The sequence below is a fragment of the Phascolarctos cinereus genome, unplaced genomic scaffold (genome assembly GCF_003287225.1).
Source record: "Phascolarctos cinereus isolate Bilbo 61053 unplaced genomic scaffold, phaCin_HiC Scaffold_1;HRSCAF=81, whole genome shotgun sequence".
In the NCBI taxonomy this organism is placed as follows: Eukaryota; Metazoa; Chordata; class Mammalia; order Diprotodontia; family Phascolarctidae; genus Phascolarctos; species Phascolarctos cinereus.
In genome coordinates, this window is record NW_027555514.1 from 80,578,788 (window position 1) to 80,601,759 (window position 22,972).

The 22,972-nt window shown below is 35.3% G+C and overlaps 1 protein-coding gene across 10 annotated transcripts in view; it reads right to left on the reverse strand.

The window, feature by feature from the left end:
* ZMYND11 (zinc finger MYND-type containing 11) overlaps window positions 1-22,972 on the reverse strand; it is a 153,332-nt gene that overhangs the window by 14,165 nt on the left and 116,195 nt on the right. For all 10 annotated transcript variants that reach the window (XR_002325306.1, XM_078152508.1, XM_020990352.2 and 7 more), the window contains 6 exons: window positions 13,290-13,367; window positions 12,661-12,753; window positions 10,234-10,321; window positions 9,320-9,375; window positions 7,153-7,230; window positions 5,789-5,907 (listed from right to left, as the gene is read on the reverse strand). Coding sequence is in view for 9 of the 10 variants with exons in the window: in XM_078152508.1 (XP_078008634.1) it covers window positions 5,789-5,907; window positions 7,153-7,230; window positions 9,320-9,375; window positions 10,234-10,321; window positions 12,661-12,753; window positions 13,290-13,367 (512 nt within the window). In the remaining variant the exon portion in view is untranslated. The remainder of the gene's footprint in view (window positions 1-5,788; window positions 5,908-7,152; window positions 7,231-9,319; window positions 9,376-10,233; window positions 10,322-12,660; window positions 12,754-13,289; window positions 13,368-22,972) is intronic.

Sequence of the window (22,972 nt, forward strand, 5' to 3'; positions counted from 1 at the left end):
GGTTGTGTAGAAAGAGTGGCACAGAGGATGTCATCAGAGAAGTAATAAGAATGAAAAACGTGGGGCAGTCAAAAAATGAGAATGAGGTGCTGTGTGCTCTGATGGTATCCATGAAACATAAGAGCTATGAAGAGAGATTCTCAGCATACTGGATGAGAATCTTAGCACAAGTATTCACAGGAAGCATGGAAAAACACCACTGGAAGAAGTTCCAACATCAGTAAGATCACAGATCCAATGAACTATTGATAGAAAGAAGTTTTTCAATACCCACTTTCTCCATTTTGACTAAAAATCCATGACACCACTTCATGACATTTTCCCTCTGTGTGTTTACTTGTCAAATGAAAATTGTAGTTGGAAAAAGAAAAGAAAATGTAGTTACAATTATAACATATTAGCTAGAGCTAGACTATTATTATTAATACCCGAGAAACTATTTTTAAGGAACAAAAAGATATTTATACAGTTTATCAGTGATAGACTTGGCTATGTAACACAGCTGAAAGTATCACAGCTTGAGGTATTCTGCTATATAAAACAAAGCAGAGTTAAGACAAACTAAACCTATGTCTAATATTTTTGATCACTTTTTCCCCCTTTAAAAAGGGACTTTAAGATTGAATGCAGATTGAGGCATGCTATTTACTATTTTTTACTTCTGTTTTGTTTCCTCTTTCTGGTGGTTCCTCCTATTGGTTCTAATTCTTCCTTGCAACATCACTAGTACAAAAATATATTTAATAGGAATGTATACGTGCAGCCTATGTCAGATTGCGTGCCGTCTTGGGGAGGGAAGGGGGGAGGGAGTAGAGAAAAATTTCCAACTCAAGAGCTTATGGAAGTGATTGCTGATAAATCAAAATAAATTTTTAAAAAAGAAAAAAAGGGACTTTAATCTTTCTTTTTGGTGTTTTTGCAGTATAAAGTCACCAACAGTAATGAATGAATAACACCATGGATATTTGTTGGTACAATGGATGCAGGCAGGGGGAGGGAAGGGAAAATGCTGGAGTTACGAGAAGGTTTCTTTCATGTGTCCTTTTATGGAACTGGCAGCAACTCACAGTGTTGCTGAAGTGTGGACTTGGATGCCAACCCATTAGGAAAATGATCACATGATTTTTCTCAAAGAAGCCAAGAGTTTTGCTAACTTCCATTCTCAAAGTTAACCTTGAAGTTCCTATCTTCAGGCTGAATTATGATTGAACTCCCTACATACCATAGGAAAGATACCTTGGTAGAGATGAGCCCGGTGTGCATCCTAATAACTATAAGTAACAGCAATGATGGTGGGTCCAAGAATGGCACCTATTGCCCTGGTGAACAGAACTTCCAGACTTGGTAAGAACAATAATGACCCTAATGCAACACTTGATGGAAGCCTTTAGGGTGCCCACAACAGCACCTTCAGTGGGATCCTTGGTTGTAAGGGTGAAGCCCTTTAAACATCTGCAAGTGAAAGATAGAGGCCACTGCCTGTCAGGCAATCAAGCACAGCAGCATTTGCAGAATTTCTATCGGACAGCCTCTTTCAGCAGAGTCCTCAAACAGCATGATTCAATCAGCTCTATCTTGGACAACACATTGGTCACACCACTGCTTGTGCTACACACTTGACTTGTGTGGGGTCTGGCTTTTTAATCATGCCTTCTAGCAAGGGCACAAATAACAGGCATCCCAATTTGATTACCCCTTCCTTATTCATCTTCAAGAACTTTTCCTCAATGCCTAATCCCCCTGCCCCTACCCAAGCCACTGTGAAGCCACTGGGAATCTCTAGAAGCTTGTCAGATCTTCAGACTCCTTCGTGGTCCCCAGTCCTATTGATGATCTTGATGTTCCTTCCCATCTCGCCCAGGACCTTTCTGACTGCATAGACAGAAGCTGCCTTTAGGATGAAAGGTACTAAATGACAAAAGAGGCAAACACCCACATGTCTTGTTCTATTAAAAACTGGAGATCTTGCAGACTCTCCTGCAGTTACATCCTTCTTGCTGCCCAAAGTAACACCATTCTCCACCTCAGTCACAAGGAAATCATTCTCTTTCTCCTTAACAAGCAGAGAGATATTTTAAGTTAAAAAAAATCTCTCAATCACTTTTTCATTTTCGATCCATCTAAGGTTGTGGACACATCTGTCCAGTATCTTGCACATAGCAGGTGCCTAAGAAAACGAGGTCTCGATTAGTACAAATAATGAATCATTTGAAGTATGATACTAATTTTAAAAAGATCTGTTCCCACTACTGGTTCGAAGGCAGTATGATACTCCAAGATCGAGTCCTAAAGTAAAAAAATCTGGGTTTGAATTACAACTCTACCACTTAATATTTTACCTGGATAAGTTACTTAAGTGATACTTCAATTTTCTTATCTGTAAAATAACTGTATAACACCAGATTTTTATGAAGAAACAGACTTGTAAACCTCAAAATACTGAATAAATCTGCATTGTTCCTAAATTAAGGACATTTTTACAGTCTACTCTTACTGTCTTTTGAGTTCTTAGTTTCCACTCAGCAAACATTTACTGCCAGGTCCCAATTAGTGAACAGGGAATCCTGTGAAGCAGTCGAATTATTCAAATTTGTACTGCATATTTTCATTGGGTTAATAGTACAAATTCAAATAGATGAGGCCACTTCAAAGGATTCATTATTTGTATTAATCAGGACCTTCTTTTCTTAAGCACCTGCTATGTGCAAGATGCCTGACAGATGTACCTACAACCTCAGATGGACTGAAAATGAAAACATGATTCTGAGAGATTTTTAAACTTAAAATATCATTTACTCCTTTCAAATCAGTTTATTAAACATATCTGTCCAAGTGGAAAACTGGAAAAATTAAACTATTATGTCAAATTATAGAATCTTTTTCCTAAAAAAATAACAAAGATTTTTATGGAACTGAATTGTTTCAATAAAGCCTATTACCTTTATATGAAATTCTAGAAATGTATAATATTATAGTTTCAATAGGTATTAACAACCATGATGTTAAGATATGTATGTTATTCATATTAAGTAAAAATTTAATGAAGTAGTTGTTCATGATAGCATGGCATTTAAAAGACCTGCCATGTTCTCCACCTTTTGTTTAACATTAGTAACTACAATTTATGGAGTTTTATCTTGCTACCATTGTGACAGAGTACCTGTCACCTACCTTAAAGGGCTTCAGGACTGATTTTTGGAGATTTAAGAAACTAAGTTGTGGCTTTTAAAAACTTTAGTTGGTGCAATGGGTAAGGGTACTAGACTTGGAGTCAAGGAGACCTAAGCTCAAATTCTGCCTCAGACACTTCCCAACTGTTTGACCCTGGGCAAATCATGCCCCCTCTCTCTCAGCCTCAATTTCATTATATGTAAAATGAGATAATAATAGCACCTACCTCATGGGGCTATTATGAGGAGAAAATAATATGTATAGTACTTTGTAAACATTAAAGTGCTACATAAATGCTATCATTCTTATTTCATAATTTTAAAAAATAATTGCTGTTGATATTCAGGTGGAAAAATGATTTATGTTTAAGTGAACTGAATAACCTCATGTAAATTCCTTTCTTTTTCTTGAAAAGTTTAGTATGACTAACTATTGTGATCTTATGAATGGTAATGCAAGCCAACCACTATTTATCTATTCTTTAAGGCTTAGTTCAAACTGAAACTCTTCTATGAAGCTTTGCTTAATTAAGTCAGATGGAAGCAAACCCTCTTTCACCTGAACTCCTATGGCATTGTTTTTACTTCTCTTATAAAACTTACTTCATCCAACTTTGTATCATAGTTATTTATCTGAGTACATCTTGTGTCCCAATCCTCCACAAATCATATGTATCAAAATCTTTGAGTGTTGCACATCTGGAGTTCTAGGAATGTTGTGAAAATATGCAAACCTCTAAAACTGAGGCTACTTCTTTGTTCAACCCCTTTACCATTAATCCCATCTTGCCACATTCACTGCAATATTGTTCCCCACATTTATCCTCTTCTGCTACTCTTTAATCTCTCCTTATTTACTGGTTCATTACCTGCTATCTATAAACATGTTCAGTTCTCCACCATCCTCACAAAACCCTCACTTGACTTTACTACTGAGTAGGGAAGTCACATAATCAGATCTGCACTTAAAGAAAGTTACTCAGGCAGCTGAGTATAAATGAACTGGAGTGGTGAGAGACCTGAGGCAAGGAGACCAATGAAGATGTGAGAGGTAACAAGGGCCTGAAGGAGTTTATATTCTATCAAGAGACACAAGTAAGGCTCCCATGGATTTAACTATCTTCTCCATGCAGGTGACTTGGAAATATACATATCTAGCCCTGGCTTCTCCCCTGAGCTCCAGTTCCAGTCAGGGACTATTTCTTTTTTGCCTTTGCAGCCCTAGCACCTAATACAGTGATTAACACATAGTAGACACTTGATAAATGCTTATATATTTCCCATAGAGCCTTGTTAAGTACACAATAAATGTTTGTTTTATGAATGAATTCCCATTTTCTAGAAAATTTATTAATGGCATCATTATTAAGAAACTTAGGGGCAGCTAGATGGCATAGTGGATAGAGCACCAGTCCTGGAGTCAGGAGGACCTGAGTTCAAATCTAGTCTCAGACCAGACACTTGACACTTACTAGCTGTGTGACCCCGGGCAAGTCACTTAACCCAAACTGCCTCACCAAAAAAACCCCCCAAAAATAAAACCAAAAATTAAAAATTTAAGTGTTATGAGTTCAAATCCTGCCTCAGACACTTGACACTTGCTAGCTGTGTGACCCTGGGCAAGTCACTTAACCCTAATTACCTCACAAAGAAAAAAATAAGCGTTAACTAAAATTTTAGTAACGTCAATGTGGCTGGCAGATATGCTATAGATATATGTGTCATAACATGTTCAATCCATTTTATGGAAGTAAAATTATTCAAAATAATTTTATGGAAACAAAAAACAAGAATTATTTCTGCCATTGATAAACATGTAAATCTGTGCTCTGAAAAATACAATGTGGAAACTGAGCTCTGCTTGCAAACAACAAAGAAAAAGAAAAGTTTTCTAAGCTAGAAATTATGCCCTATTACTGTTATAGGCATACAATTCTCATGCACATTAAAAAGAGTTACATATATTTTTATGCACCTAGTCTAACTATACCTTCCACCTGAAAGGTGATAATTTGTCTAATGTTAAGATCCCTGAATTTTATTAGGACTTTGTTAGAAAGGCTGAGACTACTGTAATCATGTTATAATACTACTAAATCCATATGTACTCTGAACCTTTCTATCCTACTGCCTTGGTTTAACCAATATTCAAGGATAATACACTACTGCTACATTATTAAACAGTACTGGTTGTCACCAATGTCCTGAATTTAATACACAAGAAAATGATACATTATTTTACTCAGTGAGTATTTGGTTCAGGCTTTATGACTGATTTAGACATATTAAACGTTTTTCAGATGATTATGCAACCCATGGCAAATTTTTTTCTAAAACCTGTTGGTAATCATTAAAGTTTAAGGATGGGCCATATATACTTCACTTATTTTTATTCAATATAAATCAAACTTTATAATTATTCAAGAGAGGCCCTTACCTCAAGTCTTCTATGACTGAATAATATTTAGCTATATTTTGAAACAGTCTTGAAAACATGTATACATTAGAAAATTTGAGACTAATAAAAGGTAATAAATATCTTTAAAACCTTCTTAAAAGACAATTTCTTTAAAGGCAAAGCAGGTTATGACAATCTGCATAAGAGATTCACAAATTACCTTTGGTGATGGTGACCAAAGAAGCGAACATCAACTTGATTGTCCTCTTTTTGCATGACTTTGGCTGGCCAAAACCCAAAACCCTTCATTTTGGCCCAAACCAGCTCATGATTAGGTATCTAAAAATAAAACATATTTCCCTTTATAATTTAAAAAAAATACTATTAGTATTTAAACTATAAGGTAAGCTATTATGATAGTCACTTAAAATCAAAGCTGTTATTTTCTACCTTTTAACTTAAATTTTTTATGCTTATGTGATAATATGGAATGTTTTTACACAGTAGATAATATTCTTTCCTCTAAGAAAATGTGACATTGCTGAGGAAAAGGTAGTAATATAGCTTCCCCTCCATTTTCTACATGCCTGAAAACAATGTTCTCTGGATTACCAGCTATATTATGGAACAAGTCAATCAGTACCATTTAAAGCCATGAATGCTACTGTGCATTGACAACAAAAGAATGCCCAGCTCTTAAGATCTTCTCTCTTAAGGGCTACAGAACTGATTGTCAAAGATATAATAAACTGTTTAAGTTATGATTTTTGGATCATTTGGTTACTTTTATCACTTTAATTGCAGCTAGCATTTACATAGTGTTTGAAGGTTTGTGAAGAACTGTACATAGATTATCTCATCTGATCTTTTCACCAATTCTGTGAGGTAGGAGCTATCATTCTCAAAGAGGAACAAACATCTCCATCTGTTCAGAAAGCTGGGTAATGTACCTGCAAGGGACTGTCAGATAGGCATAATCTTGGATTCTTTTCATGCCCTTGTTGGGCCAGAAACTTTTGGGGTGGGTGGCAAGCCTGGAATTAGACAGGTTTACTTAGATTGTTTTTTCTCCCTCCTCCCTAGATTCAGTGACATAATTATACTTCTAGAGCACTCAGAATGCTGTGGCCAACTAAAAAGCCATAAAACCCTTAAAAAACAAACCAAAAGTAACTAAAGAGGGCAAAAAAAAAAATCAAGCTTGAAATATCTCAAAATACCAGATACAGAGAAAGCCTCTGAGTTTCTAACACTAAATGACACTTTAACTCTCATTTCGATTTGAGTGATTATGATTAAAATTATATTGCTGATGGCTTCCTACTTGAAGAAATTTAACGTATGAAACCATAGCTTTGACATTATATATTTGTGAGAAAATTAAAAAGAATCAACTTCAGGAAAATTTAGTACTCAATGTAAAAATACATGCACATACATATTTATTATAAAGATTTTTTTGCATTAGCAAAAACTGGATATATTGGAAATGTATTTAAAACAATCTAACATTTAAGAGGCAAAACTTTGGTAGTTGCAAAAAAAAAAGGGAAATAAGCAAATTTCAAAATTTCACAAACATACACAAGGATAGCAGAACCAGTTGTCAGGACGTGCATTTGACAAATAGAAGCAATTCTTGCAAAGCTGCAGTTCATCCAGCTGAAAAATAAAAACAAAAAATTCAACTAAAGAATATTTAGTTGTCTTGTGTAAAAACATGCATGCACATCAACAAGGACTCAAAGAAAACTAAGATTTCTATAAATAACTTAATATTTACAAGGTTTAGCCTTCTACAAAGTTGCTTAAGTTCATTACTGGAAAAAGAAAAATAAATAATTACAAGATTAGAAGCAGTAGTAAAGTTAAATTTTTGAATGAAAATTTTAAAATTCCATACTCTTATATAAAAGGAAATGCTTCCTTTAGGTCACATCTATGAAATGACAGAAAAGCATCCAAAAAATACCACCTGCCAGGGCAAAAGTACCTATTTGTGAGTGATAAAATCTTAAAATCAAAATACTAATGTGGGCCATAAGAAATGTCATTTAAATATCTGCTTTATTAATAATTGTTTTTTGAAAGTTGCCCCTGGGTAAATCTGTGCAAGTTTTCTTGGTTTTAATTTTTGTCTTTGTGTAACTGACCCAAACAATCTTCTCAGGGATTCTTGGATAACTCCCTTTCTCAAACAGATAGCAGGGCAAAGGGATTTAACATTAATAAAATATCCCATGACAGCCCTCTTGCATAAGGGGGAGTACCTCCTGGAGGGACAGAGGTTCCCCTTTTGTCTCTTGCTTTTGAAGACTGGGCTTACAGTGCCCAAGCCCCTGCTAGACGTATGACTGTCAAAAGGCAAAGTCCCTGTCCCGGGACCAGGTTTATGTCTAAAGAAAATCCCGGTGGGCCAGTCAGAGAAGCTGAGGGAAAACAAACCCCTTAATGAGTTCAGATGCCTTGAATAATAAGTCATAACAATGGGGGCTGGTATCCCACTCTCAGATGGGTACTTTGGGGTACCTCTCCCCTCCATAGGTGTAGATGTTGCTTCCTTGGAAACATAGCTTTCCTTGCCAGGAGCATGCTGCTCCTGTGGGACCAAGCCTTCCCACCTGAATGGAGCACTTTAACGGTCCTATGCCTCTGTGCTCCCCAATACAGTGCCACCTTTGTGTAAGTTTTAATCTATTTTAATATGTGTATGTCTCCTCTTTCCACCCTCTCTCCCACTCTTCCTTATTAATTATGAAACACTAATAAAAACTAAGCATGAAACTGGCCCTTATTATGACATATTATTCATGGCATCTGAATTCATTAAGGGGTCTGTTTTCCCTGATATCTCTGGCTATCCCATGGGCCTTTCCTTAGATATAAACCTGGTTGTGGGACAGGGACTTTCCTTTTTGATAGTCACACCTCTGGTGGGGGCTTGGGCACTGTGAGGCCAGTGCTCAAAAGCAACGGTCAAAAGGGGAACCTCTGTCCCCCCAGGAGGGACTTCCTTATGGCAGAGGACTGTCACAAGACATAAATGTCCAGAGGAGCTTGGTCCTGACTCAAAGTTGGAATCTGCCAGAGTTCCCTTTAGCTCACAGTTGATTATACATATATAATATTCTCCAACTCCTAATTTTTCTTAGTGTAATTATTAATAAAAAATGTGTGGTTGAGCATGGAAATGAAACTACTTTTGGTAAAATAACATAATAGAGTTGAAAAAACACTTGCTTTTTGCAGATATTCTCATGATTTAACATACAGATAAGCACAGAAAGGAAATAATACAATTAAAAAAGTATTTGAAAAAAGTTTAATAATTGGATTATAGATAGTTGATGTCACAGATGCTATTAATGACAAAATGATGTGAACTTGATGATTTTTTTTCACAAAGATAGAAATGAACTTGAAGACTGAATAAATTAAATGATTATTACCATTTCTGTTGTATTTCTATAAAGATATGGAAATGAAAAACTCTACTCCTGATTTTTTATTTCCTAGAGCTAATTTGTGGTATTTTCTATGAAAATCAATAATCAAAATACCACAAGTAAAAGGAATAAAATGCTTAAAACTACCTTTATAAAAGTACTACTGTGGTAAAGTTTAATACAGAAATATCATAATAACTATCATATTATTTGTAGCTTGTAAGAGGAAAAAAAACCAACCCAGTGTTCTCATCAACTAGCATGATATAGTCCACAAATGTTTAGTTACTGGGCTTTAAAATTACCTCATGACATGTATCTTTATAGAGCATCCTGGCTATGTCAGCTTGTTCACTGTCCGCTGTAATTAAAGACACACATTACCTATTACCAACAATTTAACAACATGAGCTAAGCCAAATTAAAACATTTGATTTAGGGTATTTCACATTATGGTTTTCAAAACTTAAGAAAACATAAGCAACTGTGCTATTTTAAACCTAATGTATTCTTTAAGCCAAATTCTACTAAAAGATAAAAATGAACAAAAATATTTTACAAAGCAAGATGTGTCAATTGTCTAGGTACAGAGTACCTTCCTGCCTATCTATATGTAGTTTAGGGATTTTTTTCAAACTTCTGATTAACTAAGACATCTGTATTTAAAAAAAAACCCAAACAAACCAACTACAGAAGCAATCATAATCTGTTTATTATCTGTAGTATTTTAATACACATATGTATAAATAGCATTTTATAATTATAAAGTTCATACACCCAATATCCTCCCCCCATCCCTCACTTTATCTGATTTATCTTTACAACAACCCTAGGAAGTAGAAAATGAAGGTATTTCTATCCTCATTTTAGAGATGTAGAAACTCAGGTTCAGAGATGTTTAAGTTTACATACTGCTAGATGTAGGAGAGATGACATTTAAATTTGTGCCTTTTGCTACAATTCTAGTGATCTTTCTATTGTATTATGTGACTATAATCAATTCATAAGTTATTTCTTCTGCCTTTAATTTTATTACCATTGCAGTCAAATAGTCTACTAATATATACCCTAACTTTGGCACTTTCATACATCTACTTAAGGCTGTATATTTAAGGTTGTAACTAAACAATTAATGCTTATTTCTACAGTAGTTTTAAAATTTAATACTTCCCTCTATTGGAAGTCAAATGATTTAAAAGAAAAAACAAAACGACTCAACCTCCATAGAAAATCACTGTGTTGTGAAGAAGAAGTTGAGCATCAGCTTTGAATTCTTCATAACTTCTGTACTTTCCTTCATTCACTTTCTGCAGAATACAAAGGCAAAATATAAAAAATTATAAGACAATATCTCTATATTATGAGTTTACATTATGGGACCCTCTGAGGACAGGGCAGGTCACAATGAAAGTAGAGGGAACTGTCTTTCTAACAAGTTCACAAAGTACATGGTGAAAGAGCACTTAATCACTTAATTTCCCAACTAGAATCTGAAAGTTGTCTGTATACCATTGGACAAGGATGACATTTAAGAAAATAAAATTGCATTTCATAAGTATTAATGATATATTCTACCAAGTCATTTTATGCCTGCCTACGTAGCCTGATCTTGTAGTTCAAAAGGGTCTTAATGTACAAGTTATAGAATTATAGAAAATGAGGGACTTTCTACCATAAAATTCTTATAGATGTGGAAACTGAGGCCTAAAAAGGTAAGGTGAATTGTTCAAGGTCACAGGTTAGCACTGGAAGATAGGAAACAAGAATTTAGATCTTCTGACTGAAAATCTGTGTTTTTCTATCACACTTGCTTTTCAGGGGCCAAGGCAAGTTATTTAGTGTGGAGAAAGAAGCACCAATTCCCTGATATGGGCCAGGCTAGGAAATCAAATCAAGGGAATACACAATTCACTTAAGTCTCTTTTCCTGAAGCAAATCTCTTTGAATTACAAATTATTAATATCTCCTAGCTGCTTCATGGATTCAGAAGAGTCTGAGGGGTTTAGTACTGCTACTTATAGTACCTACAAGTTTTTATGACTAACAGTTATATCCAAAAATTTCAAAGTGACACATGAAGAACAGGTTTTGCAACAACACTGATCTTAACTGGAAACACAAGGGTTAATTTTCTTTGGGTTGTCATCATGGAAAATTGAATAATTAATCATTAACATTCTGGGACCACAACGGTGGGTTATATCTCAGACCAAAAGAAAAATTCAATTCAACACATATCAATTAGGTGTCAATTATGTGCAAAGTGCAAGGGAGTCTATTTTCTGGTAAAAATGTTTCATTTCATCTACCGTTACTTCCTAACTTCCTGAGGAGGTGACGGGGGAGGCAGGCAGTTCTATACAAAGATCTAAGGCCACTAAAACCTTAACAGAACAAATTATGAAATGTGCCTTCACATCTGACATATGTGATGAATTGTGAAAATGACTAACTTTTGATCATTATTTTAAAACTGTCTTTAATACTTTCAAAAATATTCTTTTATTTATGAGTTTTTTCAACCTCTAATGAATCAGATTACAACCACTTTCCACCTTTTAATATCAGTTTTTTCTTTTCTTTTTTCCATTTTCCGTCTTCAGGAACTGACTGTGACCAGCAAATGCATCCCTTGGTGGGTAACTCTCTCATGATGACCCTCTTCAAACTTATCTAGGCAGTTCCCTATCTAGCACTTTGGTGGCCTAACCTTTCAGAATGAATGCCACAATCAGGTGTTAAGACGATAGTGAGCACTGGGGGGTTCTTTAATCCCAGAGTCTCAGGACAGGATGGGACACTAGAGATTCCTCTAGTCCTTCTGGCATATGACTGGGAATCCCTCTGACAACACCCAGACTGTGTTTGAACGCCTCTAGTGAAGGGGAAACCAATTCCCCTTTGAGATAACCTTTTTCATGACTGAGTAGGTCTAACTGTCAGAAAGTTTCTAAATACACTCTCCAAAACTTCTACTATTGATATTACTCCTAGTTTTGCCCTCTGGGGTCAGGCAGAACAAATAAAATACTCTTTCCCAGGACAACCCTTAAGTACTTAAGTGTAGCTATCAAGGCCTCTTTCCCAGGCCTTAAACTCATTCTTAGAGGGCATGCTTTCAAAGTCCTTACTCATCTTTGTTGCCTTTTTTTTCCCCCTAGATGCTTTCCTTTCCTATCAGTATTTTTCCTAAAACATGGTACCTATAGCTGAACACTGTACAACAGATATGGTCTAATGAGGCAAAGGATAGCAGGATATTGCCTCCTTCATCCTGAACACTATATACGTGTGTGTGTGTGTGTGTGTGTGTGTGTGTGTGTGTGTAGATATAGATATATCTATATATATCTTGATGCAGCTTAAGAATGCATTAATTTTCTTGCAATTTTATCACAATTCCCCCATACTGTTCTTCTGAAGTGGGTTTTTTTTTAACCCAACTAAGTATATAAAACTATGTTTGTCCCTATTAAATTTCATTTGATTAGATTTGGCCCAATGTTCTAGCTGTGTCTGATAAGCATGCAATTAAAAATAAAATGGACACCAAGCCCACAATTCTTATGGTCTTGCTAACTCTTAAATTTCAAAAGCACTGTGAGCAGATATATTGGGTGGGGTGAGGGTTGGAATGTGACCTCACCTCTTGTATTGTAGGAACATCAACAGCTGAATGTACCAATCTTCTGTACATTGGGTGCTTATTGTCCTTCCCCTTTTTGTTTAGATCTATGGCCTATAAGAATTGTTAGAGAAACATCAGAATGGGAGCTAAAGTAAAACACGAAAATCATAAACATGTATATCTCAAACTATTTTAGATCTATGAAGAAATTTTATCAAAAATCTTTAAAATGTAACTGAAGAATGTATACCTACTACATTGAGTGTTTCATAAGTGGAATTCTGATTTTAATAGTAAGAATAGATGTTTTAATAATCTTAGAAAATCTCACTTAGTTCTAAATACTAATTGCTGATCAAAAAACCCCCACTAATACCCATAGAACTTAAAGCAAGTCATGCTTCAGATCTAAAGTACATGATAAAAGATGACAGACTCAAAAATGAAAACAACTCAAAAGCTAAAAGTCTGAGAACAACTATTTAGTGCAAGAAGCAATGTAATAAAGAATTGATTTTCACATTATATACTGCTTTATATAGTACTAGTTGCCACTTATTTCCTCAAAGGGAACTTAAGAAAAAAAATTAGGGGGTCGAGGGGAAGGAAGACAAGGGAGGAATGAGATATTCCCTAGTAGGACTTACCCGCTCCTTCATTCGGGAGACAATGAATCTCAGGTATGTGCTCATCTCCTGCTTGCTCGTATTTTTTTTCTTAATACTCTGTTTAACAACAACCAAAGGAATTTAATTACAAATCTGCTCTTTTACACACATATATATGTTTACATATATAAAAACTATTTCTAATATTCATTTAAAAATGCAATATTCTTGCATAATTAAAAAATCCAACTCAGAAAGCAATAATTAGGCTAAAAGTAAAATGTATAATACATTTTACTAAGGACTTTAAAGAAACTTCTATTTTATTCATAACACAGTATGTACATTTATAATATTATTTTTCTTTTCGGCCAGGCAATCAGGGTTAAGTAACTTGCCCCAGGTCACACAGCTAATAAGCATCAAGTGTCTAAAGTCACATTTGAACTCAGTCCTCCTGACTCCAGGGCAAGTGCACTATCCACTGTGCCACCTAGTGCTCCTATGATATTCTTAATAAAGTATTTGCAAAGTTTCACATGAAAATAACAGAACCACAAATGTAGAACTGTTCAGCTAATTAAAAATATGACATATAAAAAGCCTTTCAGCCAACAGCTCAAGGTATAAAGTTTTATTGGTACCCTTTGCTTCTTACAACTCATTCTGCAGTATGCCACTTCACAAAAGAGACTGCCCTTATAATAAAGAAAAAGAGTTAATGAAAACTGTTGCCCATAGCAACTGTAATGGTGAATTTTCCTAAAGATACTTAAATCTGTTATTTTTAAAATGCTATTTTTTAAGCAATTTTAAAGTGAAGTACTTTCCTCTTTATAAAGTCAGAAGGCTCTAGAAGGAAAAAAAACTAACAAAGAAATACTTTTGTGTTGTTTTAGTTTATATTATTGCAGTAAATTGCAAATTGTTCTCTAGGCTCTGCTTTTTTATTATTCTTTATTAGTTCATATAAGTCTTTACACAGTTCTTTGAATTCCTTATTTCTGTCATTTCCTCCAGTATAGTATATACCATATCATGGTAAATTTAATTACACTCAAATACAATTTGTTTGGCCATTCCCTAATTAATGAACACCTACTCTGTTTTTAGCTTTTTGTTATTACAAAAAGTGCTATTACTTTGACCTCCTAGGGGATTTCTGGATCTTTCACCAGCTCAAATCTACTTTCCTTTTCTTGAGTCCCTCACCACTTAACTGTATCGCTCATCTTTCCTACTGAGCCTCAGCCTTGGATCACTACCACCATCTACTGCTTTTGTTTACAAGCATGAGTTGCTGAATGAAGCTGGAGAAATCACGAAATAGGGCTGACTAATTCCAGTGCAAATGTATGCTATATAACCTTCACAAGGTCATTACTATGGCAAAGGAATCCTTACATACTTTCCTAATTAACTTATTATCTCACTCACCACAGCGGCTCTTCCAAACCTTTCTACCCCTCCTCAACCCTCCCATGGCTCCTCTTCCCCCCACCTTCTTAGCTGAGAAACTTACTTCTTATTTCTCTGAAAAAATTGAGGCCCTTTGCCAAGAGCTCCCTGTTCTCCCCTTGTCCTCATCTCCTCACTCACTCATCTCACATAATGAGGTGGCCCTTGTCCTTGCCAAAGTAAACCCCTCTACATGTACATGGGATCCTATTCCATTCTGTTTACTGGAGCAGATTGTCCCCTCAATAATCCCCAATCTCTCGCATCTTCTGGCTGCTTCCCCAAGAAGTCCATTACCAAAAAGATCCTCACTAGAGTCCCATATCTCTCCTCCCTTCTGTGGCTGCACTCCTTGAGAAGGCCATCCACCTCTTTCCCTCCCACTTTCTTTCTCAATTCTCTAGAGTCTGGCTTCTGATTTCATTCATCATGCAACCAAAACTGCTCTCTCCAAAGTTATTAATTATCTCTTAATTGCCAGATCCAATGGTCTTTTTTCAACTTTCATCCTTGACTTCTCTGCAGCCCCTGACACTGTGGATTATCCTCTCCTCTTTATCTATCTACCTATCTAGTTGAGGCAGTTGGGGTTAAATGACTTGCCCAGGGTCACACAGCTAGTAAGTTTCAAGCGTCTGGGGGTGCATTTGAACTCAGGTCCTCATGACTCCAAGGCTGGAGCTCTATCCACTGTGACACCTAGCTGCCCCCAATTATCCTCTTCTCTTGTAGCTTTTGTGACACTACTCCTTCTAGCTTCTCCTCCTGCCTATCTGATTGCTCTTTCTGTCTCCTTTATTTGAGGCTTCATTCAGGTCTGCTAATTATGGGTTTCCCACAGGGTACTGTCTGGGGCTGTGTTCTAGTTTCCCTAGATACTTGCTGATTTTGTCAGCTCCCATGAATTCAATTACCACCTCTAAGGTAATGATTCTCCAATCTAATTATCCAGCTCTAATCTCTCTACTGACTTCTAGTCTTGTACTTTCAACTGCTAGTGGACACCTATAAGTGGATGTTACATAGACACTGCCTACTCAGACATGCCCAATTCTGTAATAATTTATCTTCCTCCACAAACCTTCCCCTCTTCCTAATTTCCCTATTCATATTGAGGGAAGTACCATCCTTCTAGTCGGATCTTGGCTCATAACCTAGTGTCCCCCTCAACTCCTCTCCAGAAGTTATAATCTGTTGACAGATCCTGTGGATTCTACCTTGCCCCATCTTTTCTCTGACACTGCCACCACCTTGGTGCAAGCTCTCATCACCTGATTCCTGGACTATTACCAACCTGTTAGTTGTTCTCCCTGCTACATGTCTCTCCCCGATTCAATTCAACCTCCACTCAGCTGTCAAAGTGATCTGCCTCAAGCCCAAGTTGGATCATCTACTTAACTGCCCTACTCAATAAACTTCAGTGCCTCCCTTTAATCTCCTGGATCAAACAGAAAATCCTTTGGTGTTCAAAGCCTGCCCGCCCTCCCCCAAGCTTTCTAATGTTTTCAGCATTATCTCATTTGATCCTCATTACAACTTAGGGAATCAGGTGCTTATATTATCACCCCCCCCTTCTACAGATGAGGAAACTGAGGCAAACAGAGGTGAAGTGACTTGTCCAGAGTCACAAAGGCAAGAAATGTTGGAAGGCAGATCTGAATTCAAGTCTTCCTGACTGTTCTTAGGAGGATGAACTCACTATTACTTCAATTCCTGAAAGTTATGAATCAGTCACTTTAACTTACTACAATGATCCAAATATTATTATATCATAAATCATATACAGTTACATGGTGGCACTTACTACAGCAGTCTCATTCAAGATTAATTTAAAACAAAACACATATAACATAATCTGTGTGACCTCCAGCTTTGAGATTATGATCCTTTTTAGAAGGTTAAGTCAAGGTAAAAATACACTCTGCTCAATACTTCTGAGAAGGGATAGGGTCAAAAGAAATAATAGAATAAATGGGAGGGCAGGATAGGATTAAGGGAAATAGAGTTAGTTTTTCACAACTATCGAAGTGTTTTGCATAACTGCACATGTATAACCTATACTGAGTTGCTTGCCTTTTCAGTGAGGGTAGGTGGGGGGGGAGGAAGGGAGAAAATTTGAAACCTAAAGTTTTAAAAAACATATGTTTAAAAAAATATATTTTCACATGCTACTGGGAAACAAGAAATACAGGAAATGGGGTACAGAAGTCTATACTGCCCTACAGGAAAAAAGAAGGGGAAGGGGATAAGAAAAGGGGGGGAGAGATAGAAGAGAGGACAGACTAGGGGAAGGGATATTCAGAATGCATGCCATCTTGGGATGGGGGGGAGGGGTGAGATGGGGTAAAAATCTGGAACTCAAAATTTTGTGGAAGTAAATATTGAAAACTAAAAATAAATTTATATTAAAGAAATTTTAAAAAATTAAAAAATTAAAAAAAATTTAAAAAAATATATACTCTGCTCTTCAAGGTTCTGTGAATAAAAGACTTACTTAAGGATTCTGAATTAATGATTCAACCATTATCATCATAGGAAGAGCACAATTATTTCCCTTTCTGAACTAGATCTGAACAACCTTTACTTTCTGGATTCTTTTCTGACCTGAACTTGTACTTAAATTCAAGAACGAGGGCGCTGGGACTGCAATTTCAGAAATGGCTAAGCCACTATGTTGCTATATATATATCCTGTCTCCCAAACATGAATTCTGGGGAAGATAGGGATGTTTTTTCTCTTCCATCTCCCAAACAAACACATGGAGTGTTTCTCTCTGTGAGACTGTAATAAATTTCCTTTTGTTTTGTTTCAAAGTCAGAGACCTAGAAAATAGTGCAACCTAACATCTTCCTAAGGTCAAAAATCATAGAAGAGTATATACAACATGTAATACATATAATAGAATCAATTGCTGAAGTATATTTCAACTGTGTTTTGTTTGAAACTAAAGAAACCATATTAAAACACTTTTGAAACCTTATAGAAAAGTATTTTTTTTAAACTTCAAGATTAGGTACCATGTAAAAATTTCTTCATGTAATTATATAGCTTAAATAAAGGTCCTTTCAATTTCTACTTTCATTTGCAATGAAAACCAAAATCTAGAAGTAACAAAGCCCTGTGTTATGTCATCATAATATTTTAATTCTAATTTGTATCATTTTAAAATAATTTAAATGACTTACAAATTCAGCATTACAGAGATAGACATTTTAAATGTGACAATTCTGAAATGTACCTCCTTAGAAAACTCGTAAGAGAAATATTTATACCATGCAAGCTAGGGATACATGACTTTCAAAAAATTAAATATCTAATAAAAACTTGATTTTGAATAAATATGCAATTATGTTTTAATCTGCTTATAGGAAGGATGCTAGACAAGGCTATTTTCATCCAAGTCCAATTCAAGAGGATGATTTAGATCTGCAAACTATGGAAGATGGAAATAATAAGATTTGAGTGAGAGGGAATATGTGGCCTCAGGACTGTGAAAAGAAAATAAACTCTCCATTGGAATTAAGCTGGTTTCAGTTTCTGAACAGACTGCTTTAACTGCTACTTTTCCTTCTCCTGCCCCCAATCTATTAGAACAACACCCTCATGTAACACTTTAAGAATTTTATAACTCATTCTACAAAGTTCAACTTAAATTTATTGCAGGGAAAACTAAACATAGAGCCTACACTCTAGTCGAAAGGCTAAAGTAAAAGTCAATTCCCTTCTGCAAGTGTCCTAAAATTATTCTTGAAATTAGTGTTAAGTGATTAAGTGTCCTTGGAACTCTCTCTCCCCACAATAAAGAATTCATCTTCAATAGATGGAAAATTTACAAAAGCAAAATGCAGAGACTGGGTTTCTTGTCTGAAATGATATGAATACTCTTTCTTTTCAGGTCTTAGCAGATGACATTTTCTAGTGGTGTTTTGCTTAAGCAAGGTAAAGCCATAGGTATACTTAGGAGTTTTCTTCTATGATTTGATACATTTACATAATTTGTACTGTGAAGACTAAATGTATCTGCATTTTATGGGCAGCTAGGTGGCCCTATCGTGCACAGAGTGCCACGCCTGAAGTCAGAAAGACTTATCTTCCTCAGTTCAAAACTGGCCTCAGACACTTCTTAGCTGTGTGAACCTGGCAAGTCAATCCTGTTTGCCTCAGTTTCCTCATATGCAAAATGAGCTGGAGAAGGAAATGGCAAATCACTCTAGTATCTTTGCCAAGAAAAGGAAAACCCCAAACAGGGTCAGGAAGAGACAGACACGAGATTGAAACAACTGAACAACAAACATGCATTACACTTAAGTTTCATAAATTATTTCATTGAACATAACAAACCTTTTATTTTCTAGGTTTAATTTCAACCATCCTAATATATGAGCCTATTTATAATTATTTTCCTCTTGACTTCTCCTTAAAAATAAAAATTAAATTATAACAAAAGATAGAAAAATAGGTCTATGATACAGTCACAGTTAAAAATACATTGGCACACACTAAAATCACTTTTATATTAAATTATTTTCTTCCTTGACATTATCTGATGAAAATAAAAAAAAATTTTCTTTAGTGATAAGACAAAAGACAAAAATGTGGTTTTCAGCATTGTATCTCAGAATTAATAAAAATAAATAATACTGTATCAGTAGTATTTTCCATCTCTTTGGCTCCAAGTAATGCTATTATGATAAATCAATGGCAATAAAACCTTATGTGATTACACACTTCAGAAAAAGAACTCTGCTGATATACATACTATTTTAATTACTATGAAAATCCTATGGTGTGTACTGGACAATGAAGACTGCAAAATACAGTTTTCTCCTTCATTGCTATGTCAGCAAAGTTTATTACTAGGATTACATAAGTGAATTTTGTTCTTAATCAAGACTTCTCCATTTTATTTTAAAATCTAATATTTGGCCCTATACTTGTAATCTTGGATACCACCCTTTTTAAATGAAAAGCTTAGAGACAGAAAATGGTATTATTAAGGGATCCAAAAGATGAGAACATTTAAGTGCTACATTTTTCCATTTCTAGTTCTAAGATAAAAGTGTGAACATTCAAAGAATTTTAAGAATGATCAAAATGATGTCTGGGAAACAAGACAGATAATTCATTTAAGCTTACTTAGACTTGTGCTGATGAGGAAATGTGGAGTACAGTGGGTAGGCACTGGCTCTGGTGTGAGAGAACTCATCCTGATGCTGATATTTACTACCTCTGTAGTAACCCTGGATGTGTCACTTACCTCATTGGGCAAGTTTCCTCATTTGTAATATCAAGTGGTGGCCTCAATGGCCTCTTATGTGGATTCGAGTTCTAGATGTTTGATCCTATAGATACTGTCCTCAAGGCCACACTAAATTGAACATTATACAGAGGGCTAAGAACTGACTTAGTCTGGAGTCTGCTTCTAACATTGTATAACCTATAAAGCACTTAAGATTTTCTGTTACTTATGTGACAAATGATTATACTGCAATGACAAAGTGTGGAACAAACTAATGAGTAGAAAAAAATGAAAAATTATCCATGTGGCCCTGGAGATTTTTTCCTAGGGAGTTCATCAATGGCTTGTTCAATTTCTTTTTCTGAGATGGGGTTATTTAAGTATTTTACTTCCTCTTCGGTTAATCTGGGCAATTTATATTTTTGTAAATATGTATCCATTTCACTAAGATTGTCAAATTTGCTGGCATACAGTTGGGTAAAATAATTTCTAATTATTGTTTTAATTTCCTCTTCCTTGGTGGTAGCTTCACCCTTTTCATTCTTGATACTAGTAATTTGGTTTTCTTCTTTCTTTTTTTTAATTAAGTTAACCAAAGGCTTATCTATTTTATTGATTTTTTCATAAAACCAGCTCTTAGTTTTATTTATTAGTTCAATAGTTTTCTTAATTTCAATTTTTAATTTTTCCTTTGGTTTTCAATATTTCTAATTTGGTATTTAGTTGAGGATTTTTAATTTGTTCTTTTTCTAGTTTTTTTAGTTGTATGCCCAATTCATTAATCTCCTCTTTTTCTATTTTATTTATGTAAGCATTTAGAGATATAAAACTTCCCCTAAGAACTGCTTTCGCTGCATCCCATAGGTTTTGGTATGTTGTCTCATTATTGTCATTCTCTTGAATGAAATTATTGTTTTGTATTTGTTGTTTGACCCAATCATTTTTTAGGATTAGATTATTTAGTTTCCAATTATTTTTTAGTCTATCTTTCCATGGCCCTTTATTACATATAATTTTTATTGCATCATGATCTGAAAAGGATGCATTTAATATTCTGCCTTTCTGCATTGGACTGTGAGGTTTTTATGCCCTAGTACATGGTCAATTTTTGTGTATGTGCCATGTACTGATGAGAAAAAAGTATATTCCTTTCTATCCCCATTCAGTTTTCTCCAGAGGTCTATCATACCTAACTTTTCTAATGTTCTATTCACCTCCTTAACTTCTTTCTTGTTTATTTTGTGGTTAGACTTATCTAGTGCCGAGAGGGGGAGGTTCAGGTCCCCCACTAGTATAGTTTTGCTGTCTATTTCTTCCTGTAACTCCCTGAACTTCTCCTGTAAGAATTTGGATGCTATACATTTGGTGCATATATATTTAGTAATGATATTACTTCATTGTCTATGGTGCCTTTTAGCAGGATGTAGTTTCCTTCCTTATCTCTTTTGATTAGATCTATTTTTGCTTTTGCTTTATCTGAGATCAGGATTGCTACCCCTGCTTTTTTTACTTCAGCTGATGCATAATATATTCTGCTCCAGCCTTTTACCTTTACCCTGTATGTGTCACTCTTTTTCAAATGTGTTTCCTGTAAACAACATATTGTAGGATTATGGTTTTTAATCCATTCTGCAATCTGTTTCCATTTTATGGGAGAGTTCATCCCATTCACATTCACAGTTATGATTACTATCTGTGTCTTTTTCTCCATCCTTTCCCCCCTTTATGCTTTTCTTTCTCCTTTTTCCTTTCTCCCCTTCACTAGTGTTTTGCTTTTGACCACCGCCTCCTTCAGTCCCTTCCCCTTTTATTATCCCTTTCCCTTTTCTTCCCCTTTAGTCTTACTGCTGCTTCCCTCCCTTCTTTCCCCCTCCCTTTCTTTCCCCCCTCCTTTTCTTTCCCTCTTTTCCCTCCTACTGCATATAGGGCAAGTTAGATTTCTATACCTAACTGATTATATTATGCCCTTCTTGAGCCTAATCTGATGAGAGTAAGGTTCAAACAATGCTCCCCCCCAACAATGAAAAATTAACATCTATATTCTTGTTATTTATGTTTATTTTCCTAAGAATCAAGTTTTTTATAAACACTCCATCTGTTTGGTGAGTTAGATTTCATAGAAATGAACACAAACTGCCGGGGTGGCCACTTGAAAAAAAGCTGTAGCAATTTTTTTATAAGACACTTAAAAAAAATTTTTAGGGAATCGGGGTTAAATGACTCGTCTAAGGTCACACAGATAGTAAGTGTCAAGTATTTGGCCTGAGGCCACATTTGAACTCAGGTCCTCCTTACTTCAGGGCTGGTGCTCTATCCTCTGTGTCACCTAGCTGCCCCTTATGGGACACTCTTAAAGGAAGGTCTAGTTGCAGTTGGCTCCCAGTAAAGATCCATAGTAGTCAGAGAAGTCAATTTCTATGTGAAGTTATGATATTTGGGTTAGGCATAGAACCATAATCTTTAAAAAGTCTATGGAATTCAGATTTTAAAGTATTAAAAATTTCTGTCCAGTTTCAATTTCTATAAAATTTCCCCTCATTTCATATTCTACGGTCTGCTGTTCCACTGTAGTTTATTTCTGGGCTAAACTAATTCTCAACAATGAAAAAATACTACACTGGGATACAATATTTATTAGTTGTTAAAAGTACAATAGAAATAGTGATATTTGTGTGTTCAATTGCTTAGATAAATTATTATTTATTGTAACTCAAGTTACCCCTTACTTTTAAAAGGTACTTTTCATTGGTCTAATATTAAGGTGATATTAGGTTTGTATAGTGATCTGAGCTTCTCACATTACAGTGAAGAGTACAGCATTACAATTTTATAGTATTAGTAAATGGTCGTAAAACCAAGTTAGGATTACTTGCATGGATTTCACGTGGGCTACATTCTACCTAAGGGGATTAATTTGGGAAGAAAAACCTTACAAATCACTGTGGGTCATTCAATCTATACCCCCAAATTTTCCAAAATGACTTAGGCAAAGTTATTTTAAAAGAACCTTACATCTCTAATTTTC